The sequence below is a fragment of the Bos indicus x Bos taurus genome, chromosome 17 (genome assembly GCF_003369695.1).
Source record: "Bos indicus x Bos taurus breed Angus x Brahman F1 hybrid chromosome 17, Bos_hybrid_MaternalHap_v2.0, whole genome shotgun sequence".
NCBI lineage: Eukaryota > Metazoa > Chordata > Mammalia > Artiodactyla > Bovidae > Bos > Bos indicus x Bos taurus.
Window position 1 is genome coordinate 21,931,595 of NC_040092.1, and position 26,055 is coordinate 21,957,649.

Here is a 26,055-nt window from a genome sequence, read left to right on the forward strand (position 1 = left end):
TGTATCCCCAGATATGGCATGCAAGATTTCACACCCCTCCCAGACTTGGTATTCTAGTTTAGGAAGCTAGCAATAAGCAAGGAGCAGTGAATCTTATTAAGACAGTAATAGTGATGACATGGAGACAAAAGGGGGAGGATGTGGGAGCTGCCATAGATAAAGTGTGTGGCGGGACACTGTCTGCAGAAACAGAGGGCATAGCAGATGCAAAGGCCCTGAGGTTGAGAGCAGTGGGGGATGGAATTTGCCTTCAGTGAATGAGAGTAGGAGAGAGTTCACTTCCACTGTATAATTGTAAGGGATTTGATTTAGGTCATATCTGAATGGCCTAGTGGTTTTCCCTGCTTTCTTCAATTTAAGTCTGAATTTTGCAATAAGGAGTTCATGATCTGAGCCACAGTCAGATCCCGGTCTTGTTTTTCTTGACTTTGTAGAGCTTCTCTTGGCTCCTGTGGGTAAAGAATCCATCTGTGTGCAATGCAGGAGAAGCAGGCAGACATGAGATGGGTCCCCAGGTCAGGAAGATCTCCTGGAGGAGGGCATGGCAACCCACTCCTGTATTCTTGCCTGGAGAATCCCATGGACAGAGGAGCCTGGTGGGCTACAATTCATAGGGTTGCAAAGAGTCAGACAAAAAAAAAAAGAGTCAGACATGACTGAAGTGAGTGACTATGCATAGAACTTCTCTATCTTTGGCTGCAAAGAATATAATCAATCTGATTTTGGTATTGACCATCTGGTGATGTCCATGTGTAGAGTCATCTCTTGTGTTGTTGGAAGAAGGTATTTCTTCTTGACCAGTGTGTTCTCTTGGCAAACCTTATGCTAGCCTTGGTCTTGCTTCATTCTGTATTCCAAGGCCAAACTTGCTGGTTACTCCAGGTATCGCTTGACTTTCTACTTTTGCATTCCATTCCCCAAAAAAGAGGATCTTTTTTTAGTGTTAGTTCTATAAGATCCTGTAGGTCTTCACAGAACCATTCAACTGCAGCTTCTTCAGCATTAGTAGTTGGAGCATAGACGTGGATTACTGTGATATTAAATGGTTTGCTTTGAAAACAAACCGAGATAGTTCTGTTGTTTTTGAGATTGCACCAAAAACTGCATTTTGAACTCTTTTGTTGATTATGAGGCCTACTTCATTTCTTCTAAGGATCCTTGCCCACAGTAATAGATATAATAATCATCCACTATTTGTCACAGTGGAATTGACAAATAGTTTCAAGGGATTAGATCTGATAGAGTGGCTGAAGAACCATAGACAGAGGTTCATAACATTGCACAGGACGCAGTGATCAAAACAATCCCCAAGAAATAGAAATGCAAAAAGGCAAATTGGCTGTCTGACGGGGCCTTACAAATAGCTGAGAAAAGAAGAGAAGTGAAAGGCAAAGGAGAAAAGAAAAGATATAGCCATCTGAATGCAGAGTTTTAAAGAATAGCGAGGAGAGATAAGAAAGCCTTCCTAAGTGAACAATGCAAAGAAATAGAGGAAAACAACAGAATGGGAAAGACGAGAATACTGGAATGGGTTGTCATTTCCTTCTCCAAGGACAAGAAAGTTAGAGATACCAAGGGAACATTTCACGCAAAGATAGGCACAATAGAGGACAGAAATGGTATGGACCTAGTAGAAACAGAAGAGATTAAGAAGAGGTGGCAAGAATACACAGAACTTAACAAAAAAGATCTTAATGACCCTGATCACCACGATGGTATGATCATTCATTTAGAGTCAGACATCCTGGAGTGATAAGTCAAATGGGCCTTAGGAAGCATCACTACAAACAAAACTAGTGGAGGTGATGGAATTCCAGCTGAGCTATTTCAAATCCTAAAAGATGATGCTGTTAAAATGTTGCACTCAATATGCCAACAAATTTGGAAAACTCAGCAGTGGCCACAGAACTGGAAAAGGTCATTTTTCATTTCGATCCCAAAGAAGGGCAATGCCAAAGAATGTTCAAACTATCGCATAATTGCACTCATTTCACATACTAGCAAGGTCATGTTCAAAATCCTCCAAGCTAGGCTTCAACAGTATATGAACAGAGAACTTGTAAAGGCAGAGGAACCAGAGATCAAATTGCCAACATCAGTTGAATCATAGAGAAAGCAAGAGAACTCCAGAAAAACATCTACTTCTGCTTCATTGACTATGTTAAACCCTTTGACTGTATGGGTCACAACAAACTGTGGAAAATTCTTCAAGATGGGAATACCAGACCACTTTACCTGCCTCTTGAGAAATCTGTATGCAGGTCAGGAAGCAACAGTTAGAACTGGACACGGAACAACAGACTGGTTCCAAATTGGGAAAGGAGTACGTCAAGGCTGCATATTGTCATCCTGCTTATTTAACTTGTATGCGGAGTACATCATGAGAAATGCTGGGCTGGATAAAGCACAAGCTGGAATCAAGACTGTCAGGAGAAATATCAATAACCTGATATGTAGATAACACCACCCTTATGACAGAGAGCAAAGAGGAAATAAAGAGCCTCATGATGAAGGTGAAAGAGGAGAGTGGAAAGCTGGCTTAAAACTCAACATTCAATAAAACAAAGATCATGGCATCTGGTCCCATCACTTCATGGCAAATAGATGTGGAAACAATGGAAACAGTGACAGACTTTATTTTCTTGGGCTCCAAAATCACCGTGAATGGTGACAGTAGTCATGAAATTAAAACACTTGTTCCTCGGAAGGAAAGCTATGACAAACCTAGACAGCATATTACAAAGCAGAGATATCCATATAGTCAAAGCTATAGTTTTTCCAGTAATCATGTATGAATGTGAAAGTTGGACCATAAAGAAGGCTGAGTGCCAAAGAATTGATGTTTTCGAACTGAGGTGTTGGAGAAGACTCTTGAGAGTCCCTTGGACTGCAAGATCAAACCAGTTGATTTCAAAGGAAATCAGTCCTGAGTATTCTTTGGAAGGACTGATGCTGAAGCTGAAACCCCAATACTTTGGCCACCTGATACGAAGAACTGACTCATTGGAAAAGACCCTGATGCTGGGAAGGATTGAGGGCAGGAGAAGGGGATGACAGAGGATGAGATGGTTGATGGCATCACCTACTCAATAGACATGAGTTTGTAATCTCAAAAATATACAAGCAACTCCTACAGCTCAACTCCAGAAAAATAAACAACCCAATCAAAAAATGGGCCAAAGAACTAAATAGACATTTCTCCAAAGAAGACATACAGATGGCTAACAAACACATGAAAAGATGCTCAACATCACTCATTATCAGAGAAATGCAAATCAAAACCACTATGAGGTACCATTTCACACCAGTCAGAATGGCTGCGATCCAAAAGTCCACAAATAATAAATGCTGGAGAGGGTGTGGAGAAAAGGGAACCCTGTTACACTGTTGGTGGGAATGCAAACTAGTACAGCCACTATGGAGAACAGTGTGGAGATTCCTTAAAAAACTGGAAATAGAACTGCCTTATGATCCAGCAATCCCACTGCTGGGCATACACACTGAAGAAACCAGAAGGGAAAGAGACACGTGTACCCCAATGTTCATCGCAGCACTGTTTATAATAGCCAAGACATGGAAGCAACCTAGATGTCCATCAGCAGATGAATGGATAAGAAAGCAGTGGTACATATACACAATGGAGTATTACTCAGCCATTAAAAAGAATACATTTGAATCAGTTCTAATGAGGTGGATGAAACTGGAGCCTATTATACAGAGTGAAGTAAGCCAGAAGGAAAAACATAAATACAGTATACTAATGCATATATATGGAATTTAGAAAGATGGTAACAATAACTCTGTATACGAGACAGCAAAAGAGACACTGATGTATAGAACAGTCTTATGGACTCTGTGGGAGAGGGAGAGGGTGGGAAGATTTGGGAGAATGGCATTGAAACATGTAAAATATCATGTAGGAAACGAGTTGCCAGTCCAGGTTCGATGCACAATGCTGGATGCTTGGGACTGGTGCACTGGGACGGCCCAGAGGGATGGTATGGGGAGGGAGGAGGGAGGAGGGTTTGGGATGGGGAACACATGTATACCTGTGGCGGATTCATTTTGATATTTGGCAAAACTAATACAATTATATAAAGTTTAAAAATAAAATAAAATTAGAAAAATAAAATAAAATAAAATAAATAAACATACAAGATCAAAAAAAAAAAAAAATAGACATGAGTTTGAACAAGCTCCAGGAGATGGTGGAAGACAGGGGGAAGTCTGGCATGCTGCAGTCCATGGGGTCACAGAGACTTGGACACAACTGAGCACAACAGGAGAGGGTTGACTCTTCCAACACACTGGAAGACCTGTTGCAGGGGAAGGATGTGATATGTTTTAAATGGTTCCCTCTGGCTGCCATGTGGAAAATTCATCATAGTTGGGCAGAGGGGACCTGAGACCAGCCAGGAAGCTACTGCCACGGCCCAAGTGGGAGCTGGTGGTGGCATCCTGGCAGTGGAGGTGGGGGTGGCCCAGTAGTAGAAATGGAGAGCGCAAGGGGCAGATCCTGGAAGTGAACCAATAGACAGACCTGGCAGATGGCTTAGATGTGGGCAGAGGAGTAGGGGAGACCTCCTGGTTGGGGAACACTAGGGCCGTGCTCGGAGAAGGCAGTGGCACCCCACTCCGGTACTCTTGCCTGGAAAATCCCATGGATGGAGGAGCCTGGTAGGCTGCAGTCCATGGGGTCGCGAAGAGTCAGACATGACTGAGCGACTTCACTTTCACTTTTCACTTTAATGCATTGGAGAAGGAAATGGCAACCCACTCCAGTGTTCTTGCCTGGAGAATCCCAGGGACGGGGCAGCCTGGTGGGCTGCTGTCTGTGGGGTCGCACAGAGTCGGACACGACTGAAGTGACTTAGCAGGGCCATGCTGTGAAGAAAGTGAATAGTTTTGGAAATATTAACCCCCATGTATCTTTGTTGTTTTGTCTTATGTATATATATTACGGAATGTATGTTTATTTTTTTGGCTGCACTGCAAGTCTTGTAGGATCTTAGTTCCCTGACCAGGGATCAAACCTGGGGCCCAGTAGTGAAAGTGCACACTGCCTGTGCCCTGGTCATTGATAGTGCAGGGAGAGGAATCGCTGAAAGCCTTTCCCCGTGTTTGGAGGGTCCAAAAAAAAAAACAAACAAACAAAAAAAAAGAAAGTGCACAGTGCTAACCACTGAACCACCAGGAAATTCCCGAATTTATGTGTTTCTATTAGTGCAAGTTGATTCAGGGCAAAAACCTAAGTACAAGAAAAATGATCAACTTCTATAGGCTCACTGTGCCCTGTATCACCACTAAGACGTTTGTGAGCATTTACCCAGACTAGTTCCCACATGTGTGCGTGCATGTGTTGAGTGCACGCACAGGCAGGATGTTCCCAGGCCCCTCTCCCCCTGCTCCCCCCAATTTGGAGATTCACCAAAAGAACTCACTAGACTCAGTATATAGCTGTTGTCAGTTAGGATTTATTACACAGCAATGTAGACGGCGGGGAGCTGACCCCGCCAGCTCCACAGGAGCCAGCTGGAGCCCTGGGGGCCCTCCCTGGCTGGGGCAGGGGAGGGGCTTGCACCATACCGGCAGGGAACGAAGAGCAGAGGAGGCCCTGCTGCTCTACAAGGGACTAATGTAGTCCACAGAGCATGTTTAGAACAGGACCAGCATGGGAGATAAAACCATTATCCATTTTGTAATAAATAGTTAAAAAAAAGTCACCCTGGGTTGGACTTCCCAGGATGGCAGCAAGTTGTGCCCAGGATTGAGCCAAGAGGGTGTCCCAGGGCTCCACCTGTTTCCGGGGTGCAGTCTGGATTCAGGGTGGCCACAGTGGACCCTGATCGCTGCCAGGCCCCCTTGGCCTGCAGGCAGGCGCCGCATCAGTGGTCACGGGTGGGTGGCCAGGCTTTCTCAACATCAGCGTGCACGGCCTGTGGGAGCCACTCAAGGTACTCGGTCAGCAGGTCTGCAGAGAAGAGAGGGAGGGCGGTCAGAGTGGCTGTGTGCCCGCCTACCAGTTGCAGGGCAGACCCTCCCACCAGCCCCAGGTCCCCTGGGTGGCCCCATCCCATCTTCCCCTCAACCCTCCTGCTGTGGGACACCCGCCCTGATCAGGCTTACATTTGGGGTTTTTGCTCCAAGCCACCAGCAAGGCATCTCGGCAGTTGGCTTTCTTGGCAACAAGGGCTCTCAGGAGGCTCTCTGTCCTGGGCTGCAGCCTGTGGATGGGATGCAGGACATGGGGCCTCTTCAAGTCCACTGCCAGGCCAGCCCCGCCCATGAGGTCTCCTTCCCCTCCTCTCACTAGGGGTGCCGGGTGCATGAAAGGATCTAGACTCCATCACCTCCTACCACTTGCCTCTGATCCACCCACCCAGGCTGCTTCTGTACTTGCTGCTCGTCCCATTTAGAACCTTCCTCCAGACCTCTGCCTGCCTCACAGCCCTGCCTCCCCTGAACCTGCTCAGTCAGGCTTTCCTTTTCTTTCCCTGCCTGGTGCCTCATCCCCACGTCCTGCTCTGTCCCTTCGTGGCTGGGCCACCACCTGCCCCTTGTACTAGTTGTTCAACCTCCCTGCACTGGAACATCACACAGGACATGGTCGTGGCTCGATCCCAGCACGAGAACACCGCTGGCACAGAGTGGATGCTCAAAACCAAGTGCTGGTGAATGACCTGGTAGGTAGGGGCTCGTGGAACCACAGCCCCATCCTGAATCCCCGGGGGTTGCAGGTGTGTGTGCCTCAAGCCCCTTGCCTGGTCTGGGGTGCCAGCCTCAGGAAGAGGGAGGCAGCTTCTTGGGACTGTTCCATGGGCAGAAAGAAGAAAAAGACAGGAGTGTGTGTGCTTAGTCGCTCAGTCATATCTGACTGTGACCCCATGTACTATAGCTGGCCAGGTTCCTCTGTCCATGGGGATTCTCCAGGCAAGAATGCTGGAGTGGGTTGCTATTCCCTTCTCCAACTGATCTTCCCAACCTAGGGATCTAACCCAGGTTTCCCGCTTTGCAGGCGGATTCTTTATCATCTGAGCCATCAGGGAAGCCTTAAGAGAGGAGCAGGGATAAGCAGAGACCAGAAGGAAGGGCAGGAGTAAGATGGTGGGTGGGGTCGGGGTGGCTTCATGCTCAGTGGGCAGAAGCCCCCAGGGGCACAGGTGTACAGGGTGCCTCCTGCTCAGACCTGGCAGCTCTATAATAGGCTGACTTGTTTAGTCACTAAGTCATGTCTGACTCTCTGCAACCCCATGAACTGAAGCCCACTGGGTTCCTCTACGCATGGGATTCTCCAGGCAAGATTACTGAAGAGGGTAGCCATTTCCCTCTCCAGGAAATCTTCCCGACCCAGGGATTGTCTCCAGCATTGCGGGCAGATTCTTTACCACTGAGCCATCTGGGAAGCAAACAGGTTGGCTAGTATCTCCCCCAAAGACCATGTCTGCCTAGAACCTCAGTATGTAACCTTATTTGGAAGGAAGGTCTTTGTAGATGTAATTAAGACAAGGTCAAACGGGAGAGAGTGGACCCTGGATCTGATAACCTGAGAAGACACAGAGGCGAGGGAAAGCCATGGGAAGAGAGAGGGAGAGACTAGAGGAATGTGGTGGCCAAGGAGTGCCTGGAACCACGAGGGGTGGGAAGAGGCCAGGAGGATCCTCCTCTGGAGCCTTCAGAGGGAGCACAGCCCTGCTGACACCCCAACTTTGAACTTCTAACCTCCAGGACTATGAGAGAATACACGTCTGCTGCTTTAAGCCCCTCAGTGGGTAGGGATCTGTTACGGCAGCCCCAAGACACAGCTCCTCCACCACCACCTGCCTGATCTGATGCTCCCAAGGGAAGCCCATACCTGGCCCATGTCTTCAGCATCGTGCTGGGGCTGGACAGCAAACAGCCCTTGTATGAGGCCAGCTTGGGGAAGACCTGGGGAGAGATCACAGGACGGTGGGGAATCCAGGGCTCATATCCTGCCCATGGTGCCAAGGAAGAGGCCAAGGGAGTTGCTGGGCTGCCTACCTGCCCCTCCAGCAGAACCCGGGCAAAGTGTTTGTAGCAGTCAAGGCCTTCTGGAAAATCCACCTGGACGGCTGGGAGCGGCCAGCCAACGCGATCTGGAGCACAGGAGCTGGTGAGCGAGGGGCCGCAATGGATCCCCATGGCTCCCCACTCAGTCCCATCCCCACCCATCTGCAGGATCCTGCAGCCTGGGATGACACTGCCCAGGACGCAGACACTTCCCAGGGCACACAGGATGGGGAACCACGTGTCCACTGGAGCCCAAGGCCACTGGGAAGTCACCCTGACTCACAGAACACGCTGGCCCGGTGACACAGCATCCGGCCCTTCTCGGGGCAGTAGGCGGGGGGCGGCTCCTCCAGGGGCTTGTCAAACTGGCAGTAAGAAGGCAGCAGGACTGGGATCCACTGCATGTCCACAGTCGATACACCTGGGGGCCCAGAAGATAAGGATGGGGTCTCAGCGAGGGGCTTGTGGGCTCTCCCCACACAGGTCCGGTGACACAGCTCACCAGAGCAAGGGGGTCAGGTGAGGGTCCAGCCAGTTGCACTACCTTTCATGTACATCTTGGTGGTCTCCACGATCTCCTGGTAGACCACAAACTCAGGGAGCTCCTTGAAGAGCACAGAACTGGGGTGGATGAAGACAGGATCATCGAGGAGAGGGGTCTGCAAGAGAGATGGTAGGTGGGCATGAGTCTGGGAGATACGTGAGCAGCGCGTGAGGCTGACCCCTGTGAATTCAGTTACATCCTCGGCCAGAAAAGCAGGACAGCATCCATCAAAAGACAAATGGCTATACCAGCAGGGTGTGTCCACCAATGGAGCGGGCAGCCTGCTGGGAGAGGTACAGACACAGGCCACAGTTATGACCCGCCCAAAATGGGAGACTGAGCTAAAAAAGCCAGTGTAAAAGGCTACACAGGGCAGGATCCCATTCATGGGAAACGCATTAGAAAAGCAAATCCATGTAGACGGAAAGCAGACTCAAGGGGTGGATACACCCGTGGCGGATTCATGTTGATATATGGCAAAACCAATACAATATTGTAAAGTAATTAGCCTCCAGTTAAAATAAATAAATTTAAATTAAAAAAAAAAGGGGGGGTGTGGAGATTCAGGGAAAATGTGGAGTGATACAGTGATGGGTGCAGGGTGTCTTTTTTGGGGTGATAAAAATGTTTTGAAATTAACTACGGTAATGGTTACACAACTCTGTGAATAGACCAGAAACCTCTGAATTGTACATTTTACAGTGGCGAGTATGGGATGTGCTTTCTGTCTCTGTTCAATGAAGCTGGGGGGAAGCTCATGCCCAAAGGGAGAAGCGGCTGCATTGTCATTTCACCTTGGTCCTAGGTGGGAACTTTCCCAGGGACGGTGGGACCAGTGACCAAGGACGAGAGGCCCACCCAGAGCCAAGGGTCCCCCCAGCTGCCGCTCACAGGCATCCTGACACTGTCCAGGGCCAGGTGTCTTAAGCGCCCAGGCTGCTAGGACACGAGACAGAAGCGCCCAGGCTGCTAGGACACGAGACAGATGGGAGGATGAGGAGGGCAGGGGCCCTAGGCACGACTGCCCTGCTGGCCATTCCCGAGACAGCGGCAAACCTTGTAGGCATTCTTCCACTTGTCGTCCACCAGGTCCTCGCTCTGGACTTTGCGGGCCAGGTGGTCACCCAGGCCGGCTGTCACAATCTGCCGCAGGTAGGTCACCTGGTCCTCGTTAGGCGGCTGCATCTTAGGGTCCACGAAGAGCCCGGCCTCAGGGCACATGGTGTTGGCTGAGAGGGGAGCCAGTTGTCAGTGCAGCCGGGCCCGGGGCTGGCTCTGCCTGGCCTCAGCCACTTGTGTATCTAGGCCCCTGTGCACAGAGCTTGCCGGGAGACAAGGCCCCCAGTGGGACAGAAACAGCTGCTCACACGTCTGCTCCTTCCTTGGGACAAAACCCCAGTTTCCTTGTGGGCAGCAGACTATGCTGAGACAGCCTACACCCGCCTCCCTGTCGGCCTCGGGGCAGGGAGCACACCCACCCAGGAAACCCAGTGCACGGGCCATGCTCTCTGAGAAGGACAATGTGGAGACAGACCATCTCTCCCGAGTGCCCTGTGCTGCAAGGCCCTGGCGTGAGACCCAGGGCGAGGCTTCCTCCTTCCACATAAGAAGGATCTGAAGCCCACTGTGCAGCAGGGAGGAGATGGGGCTTTGGGCCTTGCTGTTTGCGTGGGAGGGAGCAGAAGGGTGAAAACAAGAAGGACCAGGAAGGCAGGAGGGAAGACTGGGCTTGTGGATCTTAGTTCCCTGACCAGGGATGGAACCTGCACCCCTTGCAGCGGAAGCCCCAAGTCCTAACTGCTGGACTGCCAGGGAATTCAAGGGCTTTCTGTTATGAGGTTTGCAATGTAAATCTGTCTTCTCTAGAAAACCTTCAGTGAAACCCATGTTGTTTAACTTAAAAAAGAAAGAAGAAGAAGGAAAAAAGGGGAAGGAAGCAGATCCCTGGGCTGGACAAAGATCTGCCACCCACGCCAGGCCCTGATGTGGCTTCAAACAGGTCTGGTCCTCACCGTTCAGACTAAAGGGGGGTGGAAAGTGGAGGGCTGAACCGCCACCTGCTCCCCAACTTCAACAAGAGGGGCCCCTTCCACTGCTGGAGAAACAAACCAGGAATGGACCCTACTTGAGAGCAGAGACCCCTGGATGTGGCCACTGGGCAGGAGGTGCAGCCAGCAGCTGGTCCACACTAGACCTGGGACAGAGGGCAATGAGAGGGACATCATCAAGGAAAAGATGAGATTGACAGACAACCTGATGAGAGAGGGTCCACGTATCACTGCCCTGCTTGTGTGTGTGTCCTCAGAGGATCACAGAAGTGCCGCACACTATAGTAAATTTTACTGAAAATGTGAATCCGCAAATACTGAATCTATGCATAATGAGAACCGACTATATGTAGATGACATGGCTCAGAATGTCAACAGGGTCAAGTTCTCTGCCGGGGGTTGCCCAAGGATGGGAGGAGGCCGGAGGGTGGGGGGTACCTGCGGTGGTCAGCTGGCCCCGCAGGCGCCGGATCTCCATCATGGCCTTGTACCGCAGTCCGTTGGCCTCGCAGAACTGGGGTGAGCAGCCTGCGTACTCGCAGGCTCCCACGGCGCCTGTGCAAAGAGGAGGGGAGCGCTTGCTTGGTGCCCCACCCCACCCTCCCACCCTCCCCACCACCCCCAGGCCACGCCCACGTTGGGCACTCACCCAGCAGTACCATGAGGTCTCCAAGCTTCAGAGAAGCTCCTTGCCCTGCCCAGATCCTCTTCATCTGAGCCACGCGGGCCCGCTTGCCCTTCAGTCTGGCGAGCTCCTCGTCACTGGCAGCTGGCCTATGAGCACACGCCACTTGGGCTTTTTGCCCTGATGCTTGGGCCACAGGGGCAGGGGACCTGCCAGTTACTCAGAGAGGGCCCAGAAAATGCCTTGTGGGGTCTCTGATCACCATGATCGTGGTCTTGGGAATTCCCTGGAGGACCAGTGGTTATGACTCTAGGTTTCCACTGCAGGGGGCACAGGTTCGTTCGATCCCTGGTCAGGCAACTAAGATCCTACAAGCCTTGTGGCAGGGCAAAAATAAAAAACAAACCACGCCCCCCCTACCCCCCAACCCAGAGATCTGTAAAGACTGGAACACTGGCAGGGCGCAGGGAGGATGCAGATTTCATATAAGACCACTCACTGAGTCAGTTATGCCCCAGGAGGCTGGATTTCACAGCATTGCTCAGCCCATGGTGGGCTCCCCCCACCCACGCACCCCGATCCCTGAATGCCCGTCCCACAGCCCCCCACCTGTCCAGCTCCTCGAAGAGCTCCCGGACGGTCATGGCAGCCACAATGGTGATGGTGTAGGGCAGGCAGCCATGTTGCCTGCTCAGAGCCAGCATCTTGGCGTAGCGTGGCGCCACAGGGAACGTGGCCATGGTCCTGCCCAGCTCGGTGATGGGGCAGCTCAGCCGGGACCTCTGCAGCTGCTTCACCCTGGAGGATGGAGGGTCAGCTCGGAGATGGGTCAGAGCCGAGAATGGGGCAGGAGCTGGGCTCCCCTCTTCCCTCAAGTCCCTCCCCTACCTTTCTGTTTTTGGGGGAGCCTGCAGGGCACCCAGTGCAATCAGCAGCTCCTCAGCAGCGATGAGGGCCTCCACGGAGGGGGGTGTTGGAAAGGGGAAGTTGATGACCTAGGACACAGGGAGCCATGGTGGGAGACATGTGAACGCAGTGGAGGGCTGGAGGAGGGGGCGAGGGCAGGTCTGGTAAGGGGATGGGGCTCCCACTGCCTACCCTCCAAGCACCACTCATGCTCAGAACATGGGACATGGGGGCCTGGGCACACTCAAAGTCCCTGTGCCGGGGGAACCCCAAAGGCCCTCTTTGTTCATTCATTCACATCATCTCTTACTCAAGAGCATGTACTGAGCACTTCATGTGCACCAGGGGCTGTTCCTGGTGACAGAGGTTGATAAAACAAGACAAGGGCTGAACGGGGATATTGGGATTGACATGGAAACACTACTGATACTATGCATAAAATAGCTAACTAACAAAAACCTACTGTATAGCAGAGGGAATCTACTCAGTGCTCTGTGGTGACCTAAATGGGAAGGAAATCCAAGCAAGAGGGGAGATACATATACATATAGTTGATTCACTTTGCTGTACAGCAGAAATAAACACAGCACTGTAAAGCAACTACACGCCAATAAAAACAAAATGAAAAAAATAATAAAAACAAGACAAGGGCTCTGGCCCCACTGAGCTTTCATTCCAGATGAACAGTGAGTATACATGTGAATAAACAGTCTCACGGGAGAAAATGTGCCCAGACAATGTGATGATCAGGGCACAGAGTGACCGGCCTCAGGGATCGCCTGAGGGTTGCTTAGAAAGAGTGACCAACTCAAAACCAGCGCTCAAATAAATAGTTGTACACAAATGTTCATGGCAGCATTAGTTGTAGGAGCCAAAAGGTGAGAACAATCCAAATGTCCATCAACAGGTTCTTTGACAGTGAAAAAAAAACCCAAACATACTAATGTAATGAAAAGCATGATCCTCTCTTTTATGATGTTATCTTACTGTGAATTAAGCTGATTGATAAACGAATTTTAAATTGGCTAAAACAAACAAACAAAAATCCACAACGTTGACTGAAAGAAGTCAGATAAGAAAGAATAAGTATCAAAGGATTCTATTTTTATGAAATGTCCAAAATGTAAATTCCACAGAGATTAAAAAGTAGACTCATGGTTGCCAGGGGCTTAAGGGAGGAAGGCTTGAGAGTGACAGCTGATGTGGAGGGGGTTTCTCTGCCTACACCACCCCTCTGGGAGCAGGGGAGAGGCGAGTGACCCTTCCCTTAGAGGACCAAGTGGGCAGAACATCCCTTGAGCCGCAAGGTCACTGACCGCCCTCTCCTTAGAAGGCACAGTACTGGGAAGGTGGGGGTCTCACAAGAGACCACCAGGGAGGGGCTGGGTGAGCACCACAAGGCTCAGCTCTCAGGGCCACAGGGAATGGGGAACAGCCCAGGAAAGAGGAACAGCCCATGAGGGGGCTCAGGCTGCCCAAGAACACCAGCCTGAACCCTGGGACAATGGCAGGTCAGTGGCGCGAGGGCAGGGCTGTGGCTACAACTGACCTTTTCGATGTTGAGAGCTTTCATCTGAAGGATCAAATCCTCCACCGGCCTCCGGGTGATTTCAGGAGGGGGGTACTTCTCAAAGTCACCGAAAACCGCAGATGAGTAGAGTCTGAGCAGAGGGAAGCATCAGAGATTTTTTAAAAAATGAAGTAAAAAAAGAGACTCAGCCAAACTACCTGGGATTGAATCTTGACTCCACCACCTTACTAGGCAAGGTATTTACCCTCTTCCTGCCTCACTTGCCTTACCTGTGAGATGGGCTAACACAGCAGCTACCCCATCGAGACTGGGAAAGATACTTTATTATTTAAAATTATTATTTATTTATTTGGCTGAGGCGTGCAACATGTGGGATCCTAGTTCCCTGACCAGGGATCGAACCTGCGGTCCCTGCACTGGGAGTGTGGTGTCTTACCACTGAACCACTAGGGAAGTCCCCAGTGAAGATACTTTAGGTGTCACACAGAGTGTTTAGAACTGTGCCTGGCACATGGCACTCAACTACTTTATTTCTTACTACTTTTCTTTGCATAGTTTCTCAATTTTCTTTCTTTTTTTTTTTTTGTAATTTAAAGCAAGGTTGAAAAGAATGGTGTGAAGTTAGTTATTGGGAAAAAAAAAAACCAGCACATAAACTGGGAGAAAATTATCTGCCAATGATACCTCTGACAAGGATCTAACATCAGGATCATCAGGGAATACTTACAACTCACCAATCAAAAGATAGACAGGACTGAAAAATAAACAACATGTACAAATGGCCTATAAGCATGTGAAAAGATGCTCACTGTCATTAGAGAAATGGAAACCAAGACCACCGCGAGATACCACCTTGTACTTTCATTTTCATGAAGTGGAAAATAGCAAGCATTGGAGAGACGTGGAGAAATTAGAACCTTCACACACTGCTGGTGGGAATATAAAATGGGGTGCCTGCTGCAGAAACAGTCTGGCGTGTTCCTCAAAATGTCAGCATCACCACATAACTGTGAGATTCTACTCCCTAGGTATTTACCCGAGAGACATGGAAACAGACATTCAAATACTTGTACATGAGTGTTCACAGCGGCACAATTCACAAGGGCCAAAATGTGGATGCAATCCAAGTGTCTATCAGCTGATGAACAGACATGGGAAATGTGGTCCATCCAACGTGCAACAGAATGTTGTTCTGCCATTAAAAGCAACGAAGCACTAACACAGGCCGTGGATGAACCTTGAAAACATGATGTGGGGTGAAAGAAGTCACATACAAAAGGTGACATACCGTCTGATTTCCTTTACAGAAAATGTCCGGAATGATCAGATCCATACAGGCAGGAAGGAGAGAGTGGCTGCCAGATCCTGGGGGGTGGGGATGGTAGGGAGGTGTGGGGAGAAACTGATTACTGGGTATTGGGTTTCTTTTGCAGTGATGAGAATATGTGAAAATGAACAGTAGTGGGACTTCTCTGGTGGTGCAGTGCCTAAGGCTCCACACGCCCAGTACAGGGGGCCCAGGTTCACTCTCTGGTCAGGGAACTACATCCGACACGCCACAACGAAGACCCGGAACAGCAAAATAAATAAGTAAAAATACATTTTTTTAAAAAGAAAATAGTGGTGATGGTTGTACAACTCTGAATATATTAAAATCCACAGAACTGCACATTTCAAAATGGTGAGCTTTATGCTATGGGAATCTGATGTCAATAAAGCTATTAATAAAATAAAAACAAAGGTGCTAATAAACACAGGGCCTGCTATCAGTAGCAGAATAATGAATAATGAAGTGCCTGAAAGCCAACAGGAAAGGGTGTGTGGACCCCAAGGAAGGACAGTCTCCAGTGGGACATGGGACCCCCTTTCCCCGGACGAGGGTGGGTGACCAGTGCACAGTAGCCCAAGGACACTGGGGGACCCCAGGGAGCCCCACCTGTAGCAGTGGCCAGGCTCTGTCCGGCCCGCGCGGCCCGCCCGCTGATCAGCTGAGGCCTGGGAGACCCAGGTGACGCGGAAGGAGGACACGCCAGTGACACGGTCGTAGTGCCGCTTCTTGACCTTTCCACAGTCTACCACGTACTTGATGCCCGGGATGGTCAGGGACGTCTCGGCTACGTTGGTGGCCACGACACACAGCCGTGTCCCCTCTGGGGGAGGTTGGAAGACCTAGGATGGACGGGAGGGTGGCAGCAAGAAAACTGATCACTGTCTCGCCAGTCAGGGAAGAAATCATGGGACTGAGGTCAGAGGAAGTCAGCAGGCAGGGCAGGGCCCGGAGGTGACGAGGTTGATAGGTTCTCTCCTTGCCTACAGCCACTGCTCCCAAACTGAACGTGGGCATGCTCTCCAAGTAGGAGACCCCAAGACCCTTTCAAAAGCCTGGAGTGTTGATCTAACAGCTGATGGGGAGGTGACCCAGGGCCTGACCCGCCCCCATCTCAACATCCTAGGAACCCCTGCTGGGCATCCATTCCAGGGCCCACCCGGTTACCTGCGCCTGCTTCTCCGGGGCCAGCAGCGAGTACAGAGGGAGCACGTGAAGGGGGAGAGAGGCATCGGGCTGCTCACCTGCAGGGGCAGCAGAGGTCGGCTGTATCTTGTGCCCCTAGCTCCTGGCACCCCTGCCTGCTCTGCCAGAGAGGCTCCCCTGCAGCTCCACTGCCAGGGCTCAACCCCGGGCACTGGCAGAGAGGGTGGGCACACTGCAGTCTCTCCTCGGGAAAGCCCCTAGTCCTGCATGGGGATCCCCAAGGGCTTGATCTCAGCCTCTCTAACCCCCCACTGCCTGCAAAGCCGAGCCTGGGAGCGTCGCCCCCATGACAACCAGCACAAGAGATATTTGAAGGCCTCCTCTGTGCTCCGTGGTTTCAGGAGCTCAGGAGACAGCAAAGGGTGGAGCAGGCAGAAACCCCAGCTCCCCTGCGGGTCGTGCCCAGGGAGGATTCCTTGCTCGACCCCAGCCCGTGCAGCAGGAACCAGCCGAGTCCCTGCCAGGTCCCACCTCCATCCGCTCCGTGGTCCCCTAAGTCCAGGTCCAGGTCGGAGCCCAGGGCCTCCTCCTCCTCGTCGTCCATTTCTGCCTCCCTATCCTCATCGCCTTCGCCCGCTGGCAGCACCGAGTAACTGTCCAAGCTGATCTGCGGCAGGGTCTATGGTAAACAAGACGTCGGCATGGAGGGCTGCAGGTGGCCCTACGTGGACACTGGTGTCACGAGCAGAGTCCGAGGCCACATGACCCCAGGCTGGTCACGTGCTACCCCTGCCTCAGTGTCATCTGGGAGTCAGGGGTGGTCACAGGACTGCTTGCAGGGCTGCCCTGAGGACGCAGAGCTAACACACGTGAAGCCCTGAGACCGCTGCCTAGCACGGTGTAGAAGCAATAGTGAAGTCTTGCAAATGCCCTGGGGTGAAAGTCCCCAGTGCCCGGCTCGCCCACCCCCAGCTCTCCAGCAAACCCCAAGGGCCGCTTTCTCTGTCCCACCCACCCTGGGCATTTCTGCAGGCCCTGCTCAAGGCCCCAGGGCTGGGCCTTCCAGAAGCTTCCTCCCAGCCCCCAGCATAGGGAGCCTGGAATGTGAAATCCCAGCCCACCCTCCAGGCCCTGAAGCGGCACCAGCCAACCACTCTCTCTTCAGCAAGAAGGTTCTAGATCCCTGCTGCCCAACAAGGTCACCAGCAGCCCTGGGGGCCCACTGGACACCTGAAAAGTATCTAAAATGACCAAGGAATTGAATCTTAATTTTATTTGGGTTTTCTTCTGGCTATGCTGTGTGGCTTGCAGGATCTTAGCTTCCTGACCAGGGACTGAACCCAGGCTCTCAGTAGTTAAAATACTGAATCCAAACCACTGAATCACCAGGGAACGCCCTTATGTGGTTTTAATTAACTTTACATCTGTGCAGGTGCACAGGGCTGGTGCCTACCACGCGGACAAGGCAGCTTCAGAGTCTGGGCTGCCTTTTCTGGCCTCTACGTACCATGGCCTGGGCCTTCTTCGCCCGTGCCCGTGACTTCTTAAACCTCCTTGTTTCTTCTACTGAATCTCTTTGATCGTCCTTTTCTGGGAAAAGATGAACCAATTAGGAAGAAAGATATCTCCAGGCTCATGCCAGGTAAGCAGGATCCATCATTCACTGTCCAGGGTCACTGATCACCATTCACGGGGAAGGGAGGGCAAGCAAGGGACTGGCTCCTTTAGGGAGGCTCCGAAGGCCAGGCCGCCTGCCCCCAGCCTCTTGGGTGATGGGCTTGCACTTGGGGTTACCTGGGGGCCTGTGTCTGGTGAGGGGGAAGGCTCTTCTCAGCCTGCGGCACAGCGCGTGCACCTCCGCCTGCCCCGTGAGGAACACCAGGATGCCGCCTGCAGGGAGAACCAGACCCGCCGTGACCCGCTTGTTCACGTGGCAGACGTGGCCTTGGTGATGACCATGTGCCAGGCCCTCATCTGAGAGCTGGGGCGCAAGGAAGTGCTGGTCAAATCAAGGCTGCAGAGGCCCACACGAGCAACAGGATGAGCTGGGACAAGGAGCTAAACCTATACCATGGAAACAGGCATTGAATTCCTGGACATGAGCACTGGGAAAGCAGGTCTACTCCCAGGAAGTGGGCGCAACCCAAGTATCCATCACCTGGTAAATGGATAAATGGAACTATCAGAGTATGTGTCATGGGGATGTGGCGAGAACTGTGAGGGTGGGGGTCAGGAGGGACACTCAGGTGAAACACACCTGTCCACTTGCTCTGTGTCTGTGGGGACAAAAGGCACTCACAGCCCCACTGTCTGGTTAGTCCCTGAAGCCTTGCAATCCTTGGGGCAGAACAAGGCAGGGCAGGTGCGGTGAGTGCCCTGGGACCATTGCAGACACTGTGGTACAGAGAGGCCAAGTGCTACCCCGAGCCCCCACTGCCTGCACCCCTGGGTCTGGAAGGGGAGGACCCCCCGCCCCAGCCCACCAGGGTCTCACCTGCGGGCAGCATGCGATGGATCTTGCAGACCTTCCGGAAGCACTCCCCGCTGTAGTCTTCCAGTGGCGTCCGCTTGTTGAAGTGCACTGTCACCGGGAACTGCCGGGACTCGACCTACCGGGAGGCACGGGGTCAGGGGTGGGGGATGACCTGAGCCAGGCCTGAGCCCTCCCCCTTCCCTGAACTCTGACCATGAAGGCTGCTACCATCCCAACCCTCAGGCAATCCCAAGCTCTGCTGTGGCTGACAGAGGGGCCCTCCTCCCCCCGGCAGCCCTGAGACCCTGGCCTGGATGGTACCTTGATGACCGGGGGTGGCTGGGTGAAGAGCCGCTGGTTCTGGGTGAAGTCCTCCACTCGCAGCGTGGCCGACATGATGAGCAGCTTCAGCGGCAGGTGCCTCTGGGGAACGAGAGACCGGGGACCCATGGCCACCCGGGGCCAGGAACACTGATGGCAGGGTCAGGGGAGACTTCTGCCCTCTGGGGAACAAGAGACTGGGGACCCACGGCCACCTGGGGCCAGGAAAACTGACGGCAGGGTCGGGGGAGACTTCTGCCCTCCTGGTCTCATCTCCAGCCCCACAAACCTGCTCCTCAGCCCCTCTTCTGGATGCCAAAGATCCAAGAAAAAGTTGAAGTGGATGGTAGTGGCCTGTTAAAGGAGCCCTTAAGATCCCTCCTGAGGGACTTCCCTGGTGGTCCAGTGGTTAGGACTCAGCACTTCTACTGCTGAGGACCGGGGTTCAATCCCTGGTCGGGGAACTAAGCAGTGTGTCATGGGAAAAAACAAAGGCTTAAAAAAAAAGATTCCCGAGTAAGCTCTGATGACGTTAGGCGAGACAGGAGGGCTTAGCTTGGGGTCCACCCCACACACGGGAACAGTGGGTATGGCTGCTGTCAGCCCCCGCCCGACATCATGACTGTCTGTCTGTCCCCAAAATGGACAAGGAGGTGCAGCCTGACTCAGGGATGGGTGCAGTGGGTGTGCCTGGTTTTCAGCCTCCTCAGCAGCACCTGCTGTGCCCCCCGTGGTGGGCTCTGCTCTCAAGCCTGTGGAAGCTGTCTTCTGAAGCTTGTAAACTGCAAACCCTGGAAGTTCAGTGTCTTTGGTAAACAAAAGCCAAGGTGAGAGGCACAGTGTAGACCAAAGGTTCTGCCTCCTCCCCAACACAACCTCTTCTGTGTGGCCCCAGCACATGCACCTCTATGACCCCATGCGTCTCCTGTTCTTCCCACCTCACTCGCTCTGCTCTGCCACCCTCAGCTGCCTGACCATCCTCAATGCACAAATCAAGACCACAGTGAGATGCTGCTAGAATGGCTGAGGACTAAAAACATGCAAAATGTCAAGTGTGGGTGAGGATGTGGAAGGCAGCCTGTACATCGTAGGCGAGAACACGGGAGGCGTGACCACTGCAGAAGCCAGTCTGGAGCGGCTCAGATGATTACATGAGGAGCCCCTGTGGGACCTGGCAACCCTGCTCCTGGGACAGGCCCAAGAGAAAGAAAACGGCCCTTGGACAGACATTCACGAGAGATGGAAAGTGGGAAGAGCCCAAGTCTCCAACAGTAGATGAATGGGTATGTGAAATGTGGTCCAGCCACACAATGGATGATGATTCGGCCATAAAAAGGAATGAAGCACTGACATACGCGACAATGGGGATAAACTCTGAAAATGTGCCAAGTGAAAGAAGCCAACCACAGAAGGCCACGCGCTGGGACCGCCCTGGTGGTCCAGTGGCCAAGGCTCTGTGCTCCCAATGCAGGGGTCTGGGTTTGGACCCTGATCAGGGAACTGGACGCTGCACACTGCAACCAAGAGCAGAGATCTTGCATGCCACAACTGTGACCTGGTGAGCCAAATAAATAAAGTTTTTAAAAAAACACGCATATTGTGTGATTTCATTTATGTGAAACATATGGAATAGATAAATCCACAGAGATGGGAAATAGACTATGGATACCTTGAGATGGGAGAGTGGGGGAGGACCATGGAGATAGCTAACAGGTTTCTTTTCAGGGTGATGAAAATATTTTAAAGTTGACTGCAGTGATGGCATATAACTCTGAATATGCTAAAACCCACTGAATTGTACACATTAAATGCATCAATTACATAAAGTTAACAAAAAAAACCCCAAAATGAAAACCCGACACAAGCCCTACACCTGCCCCAGGGCCTTTGTGCCTGCTTTTCTTGACATTTAGAATCTCCTCCTCTCAGCAGCTGCTTCTCATTCCTTCCCTTCCTCCAACCCCCCCACTCAAAGGCCACACTCTCTGAGAGTCTCATCACACTACCAACCCTCTACCTTCTGCCTGATTTTGCTCTCTCTTCCTGGTTTTGTCCACCGGGAATTCACAGGCTTCTGAGTGGCTTACTGCCAATTGCCTTCACTAAAATGGAAACCCCATGAGGGCAGGAACTTCTGTCTTGTTCACTGACAGCCCTGCACACAGCACACACAGAACTGATGTCTGATGACAAAGGTTCTGCACTTCTAAGAAGGGGGTATGAAAAAGCATCAACTTCTCAGTGGGACTGGCGGGAACTGTTCCATGGCACCCCATCCTAGCACAGCATCCCTTTGACGACCATCCCTGCCCAATCGAGGGAGGGGGCAGGTGGAGGGAAAAGTTGACCCCAAGCCGGGCGCAGGGTGTCTCACAGCACATGGAGTATATGGGCTTGGTGGCTGGCCCCACCAGTTCTGTGGATTTCAAAGACCTGGCTGGTGTCTTAAAGCCAGATGCAGTGGGGTCTGGCTAAGTGCATGCATGCTCAATCATGTCCAACTCTTTGTAGCCCCATGGACTATAGCCCGCCAGGCTCCTCTGTCCATTGAATACTGGAGTGGGTTGCCATTTCCTTCTCCAAAGGATCATCCTGACCCAGGGATCAAACCTGCATCTCCTGCATTGGCAAGTGGGTTCTTTACCACTCAGCCAGCCGGGAAGCCCACAGTGTCGCCTGGCCCACCGTGAACTCTTTGCTTGAGCCTCTTGCTCTGACAGAGGGAAAAGTAACAGATGACGAGGAGGCTGAACCTAGGGTTGGAATCTGTTTACACCAAGACCCAGAGCCCCGGCTCCTGGCCTGGAGGAGGCTGTTCTAGGAGACCCTCTCACAGCAGCAGTCCGGGTGTGGATGGGGGTGGGCTGAGTGGGCCTCGGGGTCCCCCGGCACCTCCCGCCTACCTTCTCCCGGAGACACACAATGCGGGACAGGAGGCCGATGAGGATGTCAGTGTACACGCTCCTCTCGTGGGCCTCGTCGATGATCACCACCTTGTACTTCAGCAGCAGGAAGTCCTAGGGAGGAGTGGGGAGGAGGTCCAGGGATGAGGACGGCCACCTGGGCTGGAGCACCCCAGGATGAGTGTGCCTCCCAAAGCACCCACTCAATGAACCCCTTTGGTAGCTGGCACGGATTCAAGAGCACTTGGCCTGCAGGAGGTCGTCGCCTATGACCCCAGGCCTACTTCTTCATCTGTAAAATGGGACAAGAGGACCCATCTCAAGAGGTCATGGAGAAGTTTCGATGACAATTACTGTTTGTAAAGCAGACAACACAGAGCCTGGGGCCTGGCAGAGAAACTGCTAGAGAAAAGGCAGCTGTGATCTATTAGAGCCGAGCTACCAATGCGGGTGGTGGGGAGGCAGGCAGGAAAACAGGGACCAGGGGATGTTGGGCGGGGACCAGGGCAGCACACGCCACACAGACAGGGGCCATCAGACCCCAAAACACACTCACAGCCGCCTTCACAGTGATCTTGGCTGGCCTCGAGGCAGAGGAGGCAGGAGTCACCTCTGCCCTCCCCAGAGACCCCTGCCCAGGGGAACCTCAGCCAGCCAGTGGGTAGTAGTGTGCTTTTGGCTAATGCATAAAGTCTGTGAACCAAACTGCAACAAACATACAAGCTCACATGTAATGAACACCTATTAGGTGTTCTGCTAAAGTGCCTTCATGCTTCACATGATTTAAAGCAATTAGGAGGAAAGTACCAGCTTGCAGATCAAGAAACCAAGGCTCAGAGAGGTTAAGTAACTTATTCAAGGTGACACAGCAACACAACAGTAAATGCAGTGCTTTGCCAAAATTTGTCACGCTGGCTGCTCACACCCTGGGTGACATCCTATCTTCCCACCCTTACGCTTAGCAGCCTTGCTCTGTGACATGAGAAAAGCAACCAACCTTCTGGATTTCCTTGAGCAAGACACCATCAGTCATGAACTTGATTCTGGTCTCTTCGGTCACGTTTCCTTCATATCGGATCTGGTAGGAGACGACCCTGCAGGCACAAGCTACGGATCAGTCCCCTAGAGCTGCGGCTGCTTGGGGTGGTGGCTACTCCAAGGCGACCAGCAGAGCAGGCCTGGTCCCTCTAGGCAGGCGGCTAAGGGTAGGGCCCACCAGCTCACCTACTAAGGCCCAGACACTGGGCCACTCTGCCTCCCTCTCTAGGACCCTGGCCTCCAGTGTGAGGGGTGAGGGGAACTCACAGACAAGTCCAGAGCATATTAATCACACATGCACACAGATCTTGGCTGGAGCCTGATGTAAACAATCAACTCTAAACACTTTTTAGGAGGCAATCCAGGAAATGGGAACACAGAAGGAACACACTCAGGAGTTAGGACATACTTTTTAGTGATGGTTACAGTACTACAATTATGTTTATAGTTGTCTTTAAAAAAAAAAGTTACAGGGAATTTCCTGGTGGTCCTAGGGCTTCCCTGGTGGCTCAGACGGTAAAGAGTCCACCTGCAATGCAGGAGACCCGGGTTCAGTCCCTGGGTTGGGAAGATCCCCTGGAGGAGTGCATGGCAACCCATTCCAGTATTCTTGCCTGGAGAATCCCCATGGACAGAGGAGACTGGTGGGCTATAGTCCATGGGGTCGCAAAGAGTCAGACAAGACTGAGCAACTAGGCACCCTGGTGGTCCAGTGTTTAGGACTCCGAGCTTCCACTGCAGGGGCCCAGGTTCAGTCCTCAGTTGGGAAACTAAGATCCCCAAGCTACGAGGGGCAGCCAAAAACAAACAAAAATCCCCAAAACAGAGTCTTGATCTTTCAGACCTACACGATGAAATACTGAGGCTGAGATGATAAGACATCTGAAACTTGCTCCCCAAGAACTGAGGGAGAGCATGGGGCACAGATGAAACAGAGCTGGTCACGAGGTGACAATTCCTGAAACCGGGTCTCGGGTACCTGGGGGCTCGTTATACTAGTCTTTCCACTGTGGCATGTGGTTGGAAACTTAACACTAACGAGTTAAATAAAGAGGATGAAAGAAAGTGGGGGCAGCTTTGTGTATACTATAAATTTAAAGATATGCAGTGAAATGGCATAGGAAAGATACGGACATCTGTGAACAGCCTCCAGGGTGAACGAGGGCGTGTGTCACGGCTCAGCTCGGTGGGTCTGGAGGGCCACCTTCAACCCTCCTCCAAGAAGCAGAGCACTCACCGTGGCGACAGATTCATCTCCTTGGCTACCCGCTGGGACATGGCCACGGCAGCCACTCGGCGGGGCTCCGTGACGCCAATGACGCTGTTGTCGCTGTGAGGGGGAGAACACAGGGCTGAATTTCAGGCAGGAAGGAGCTGACCCAGCAGGCCCGAGGCTGCTGTCCCTACAAATGTCCCTGGCTGGTGTCTGGGATCCTGGATTTCAGGGGGGCTCCCACCTCTCCCTGATGGATAAGAGGGGCTCCCTGGGCCTGGACTGTCTGTACAAACTACATGGTTCATGCTGACAACTGCTTTCCTTCAGGGAGTCTAGAATTTGGCAGGTACCAGGCAGAGAGTACCCACGTGACCAACCCCCAACGAAGAACCCTGGGCGCTGAGTGTCTACAGGCATCCTGGTAAAGGACACTCATACGTGTTATCACAACTCGTTGCTGGGGGAATGAAGCACGTCCTGTGTGACCGCCCAGGAGAGGGCTCTGGGAGGCTGCGCCTGGTTCCCCCAGACTTCACCCCACGTGCCTTCCTCCTTTGCTGATGGAACATTGTGTCCTTCACTGTAGGACCTGGAGTCTTCCAAGAAAATTGCTGACTTGGGGGCGGTCTTGGGGACCTCAACATACACGGGTCAAAAGGGCTAACAGGAGACGACACACCGCCGCTCCCACTAGGAACTGATCTAAGTGTTTTACACAAATCCAGTCATTTCATCTACATAACAACCCTATGAAGTAGCTGGCAATGATGAGCCCCCATCTCACAGCTGAGGCAACTGAGGCCCAGAGAGGTTAAGGAGCTTGCCCCAAGTCATACAGCATGTCAACCACAGAACTGGAATCAGATCTCCAGGAGCCCGTGCTCCTAACAACTTTGGGGAACCACGTCCACTGTCAGCTGAGAGACCTGCGGGGGACCCTGTAGCCAGCCCTCACCTGCTGTAGCCTGCTTCGTAGAGAAACTGCGGCACCTGGGTGGTCTTCCCGCTGCCGGTCTCACCACATATGATGACGATAGGGTGCTCAGCCACTGCCTCCATGATCACTTGTTCTTCAGAGAGAATCGGGAGCTTCAGCCGCTCTTCCTGGTGAGAGAGAGGAAGTCAGAACTCAGGGAATGAGGGGTAGAGGGGGGTTGCAGCTGCTGCAGAAGGGCAGACGGGATGAGGGGTCTTTGCTCAAAGCAAGACTATACAGGTGATGTGGTTCCTACAAAGGCAGCAGCTGGCACCCAGTCAAGGGGGAACAGGAGGGCCACTCTGGAGGATGGAAGCCTTGACGGCTGGGGAGGGGGCCCAGAGACATGGGTTGGGTCCTTTGGAATGTCACACCCGGCATCCAAAGGGTCAGCCTGGTGCAGAGAAGCCCCTGTGCGGCACAAGAACCCTCCGCTGCTGCTGGGGGTAGTTCACACTTATGGAAGAGTCAATTCAGCAAACAACTGGCTGCTAATTTTACCAAAATTCAGGATGTGAGACACAGCATCACATCCTAGGTGTGATTCTGCTAGGTACTCACACATGAGTGTATGCACATGCACACACATACATGCACACACAAGTATTCCATAGTGAGGGAGGGGTTTTGTGAACCCCTGCTTGCTCTGATTATGTGTGAAGCATGCCTAATTTTAAAAATTCTGTTCTCTACTTCTATTCTATTGGTTAAAAAAAGCAGCACTGGCCATCTCATGACCCCATGATGGCTGTGACCTCCAGTTTGCAAACCCTGTCCCCCAAAGTTTTGTATCTGTGATGACGAGAAAAGGACAAGAAAATGTAAAGCAGCAGAGAAGATGGGAGTAAAAAGCAAGAATATTTCAAATGTCCAGCCGGAGATGACTACTTAAACCGAGCTCTATTCAAGCAGAGGAATACTCTATAGCAGTTTCAAAACCGAAACCAAACCAAACGGACCTCAGTGACATACA

The 26,055-nt window shown here is 52.0% G+C and overlaps 1 protein-coding gene and 1 non-coding gene across 3 annotated transcripts in view; one reads left to right on the forward strand and one right to left on the reverse strand.

The window, feature by feature from the left end:
- Positions 1-5,454: 5,454 nt before the first annotated feature.
- The window catches only part of DHX37 (DEAH-box helicase 37), a 30,775-nt gene continuing 10,174 nt past the window's right edge, over positions 5,455-26,055 (reverse strand). Inside the window, exons 5-27 of one of the 2 annotated variants that reach the window (XR_003515242.1) lie at positions 25,062-25,210; positions 24,128-24,220; positions 22,850-22,946; positions 21,853-21,966; positions 18,950-19,051; positions 18,650-18,764; positions 17,950-18,045; positions 17,663-17,745; positions 16,687-16,834; positions 16,177-16,253; positions 15,619-15,851; positions 13,701-13,812; positions 12,134-12,240; positions 11,855-12,043; positions 11,270-11,394; positions 11,059-11,175; positions 9,629-9,801; positions 8,573-8,687; positions 8,312-8,449; positions 8,020-8,128; positions 7,853-7,926; positions 6,127-6,224; positions 5,455-5,971 (exon numbers count right to left, since the gene is read on the reverse strand). Coding sequence is in view for 1 of the 2 variants with exons in the window: in XM_027567038.1 (XP_027422839.1) it covers positions 5,886-5,971; positions 6,127-6,224; positions 7,853-7,926; positions 8,020-8,114; positions 8,312-8,449; positions 8,573-8,687; positions 9,629-9,801; positions 11,059-11,175; positions 11,270-11,394; positions 11,855-12,043; positions 12,134-12,240; positions 13,701-13,812; positions 15,619-15,851; positions 16,177-16,253; positions 16,687-16,834; positions 17,663-17,745; positions 17,950-18,045; positions 18,650-18,764; positions 18,950-19,051; positions 21,853-21,966; positions 22,850-22,946; positions 24,128-24,220; positions 25,062-25,210 (2,736 nt within the window). In the remaining variant the exon portion in view is untranslated. The remainder of the gene's footprint in view (positions 5,972-6,126; positions 6,225-7,852; positions 7,927-8,019; positions 8,129-8,311; positions 8,450-8,572; positions 8,688-9,628; positions 9,802-11,058; positions 11,176-11,269; positions 11,395-11,854; positions 12,044-12,133; positions 12,241-13,700; positions 13,813-15,618; positions 15,852-16,176; positions 16,254-16,686; positions 16,835-17,662; positions 17,746-17,949; positions 18,046-18,649; positions 18,765-18,949; positions 19,052-21,852; positions 21,967-22,849; positions 22,947-24,127; positions 24,221-25,061; positions 25,211-26,055) is intronic. The other variant, XM_027567038.1, reaches the window with a different exon arrangement.
- TRNAR-UCU lies at positions 19,341-19,413 on the forward strand. The gene has a single exon. It is a non-coding gene; the product is annotated as a tRNA-Arg (tRNA).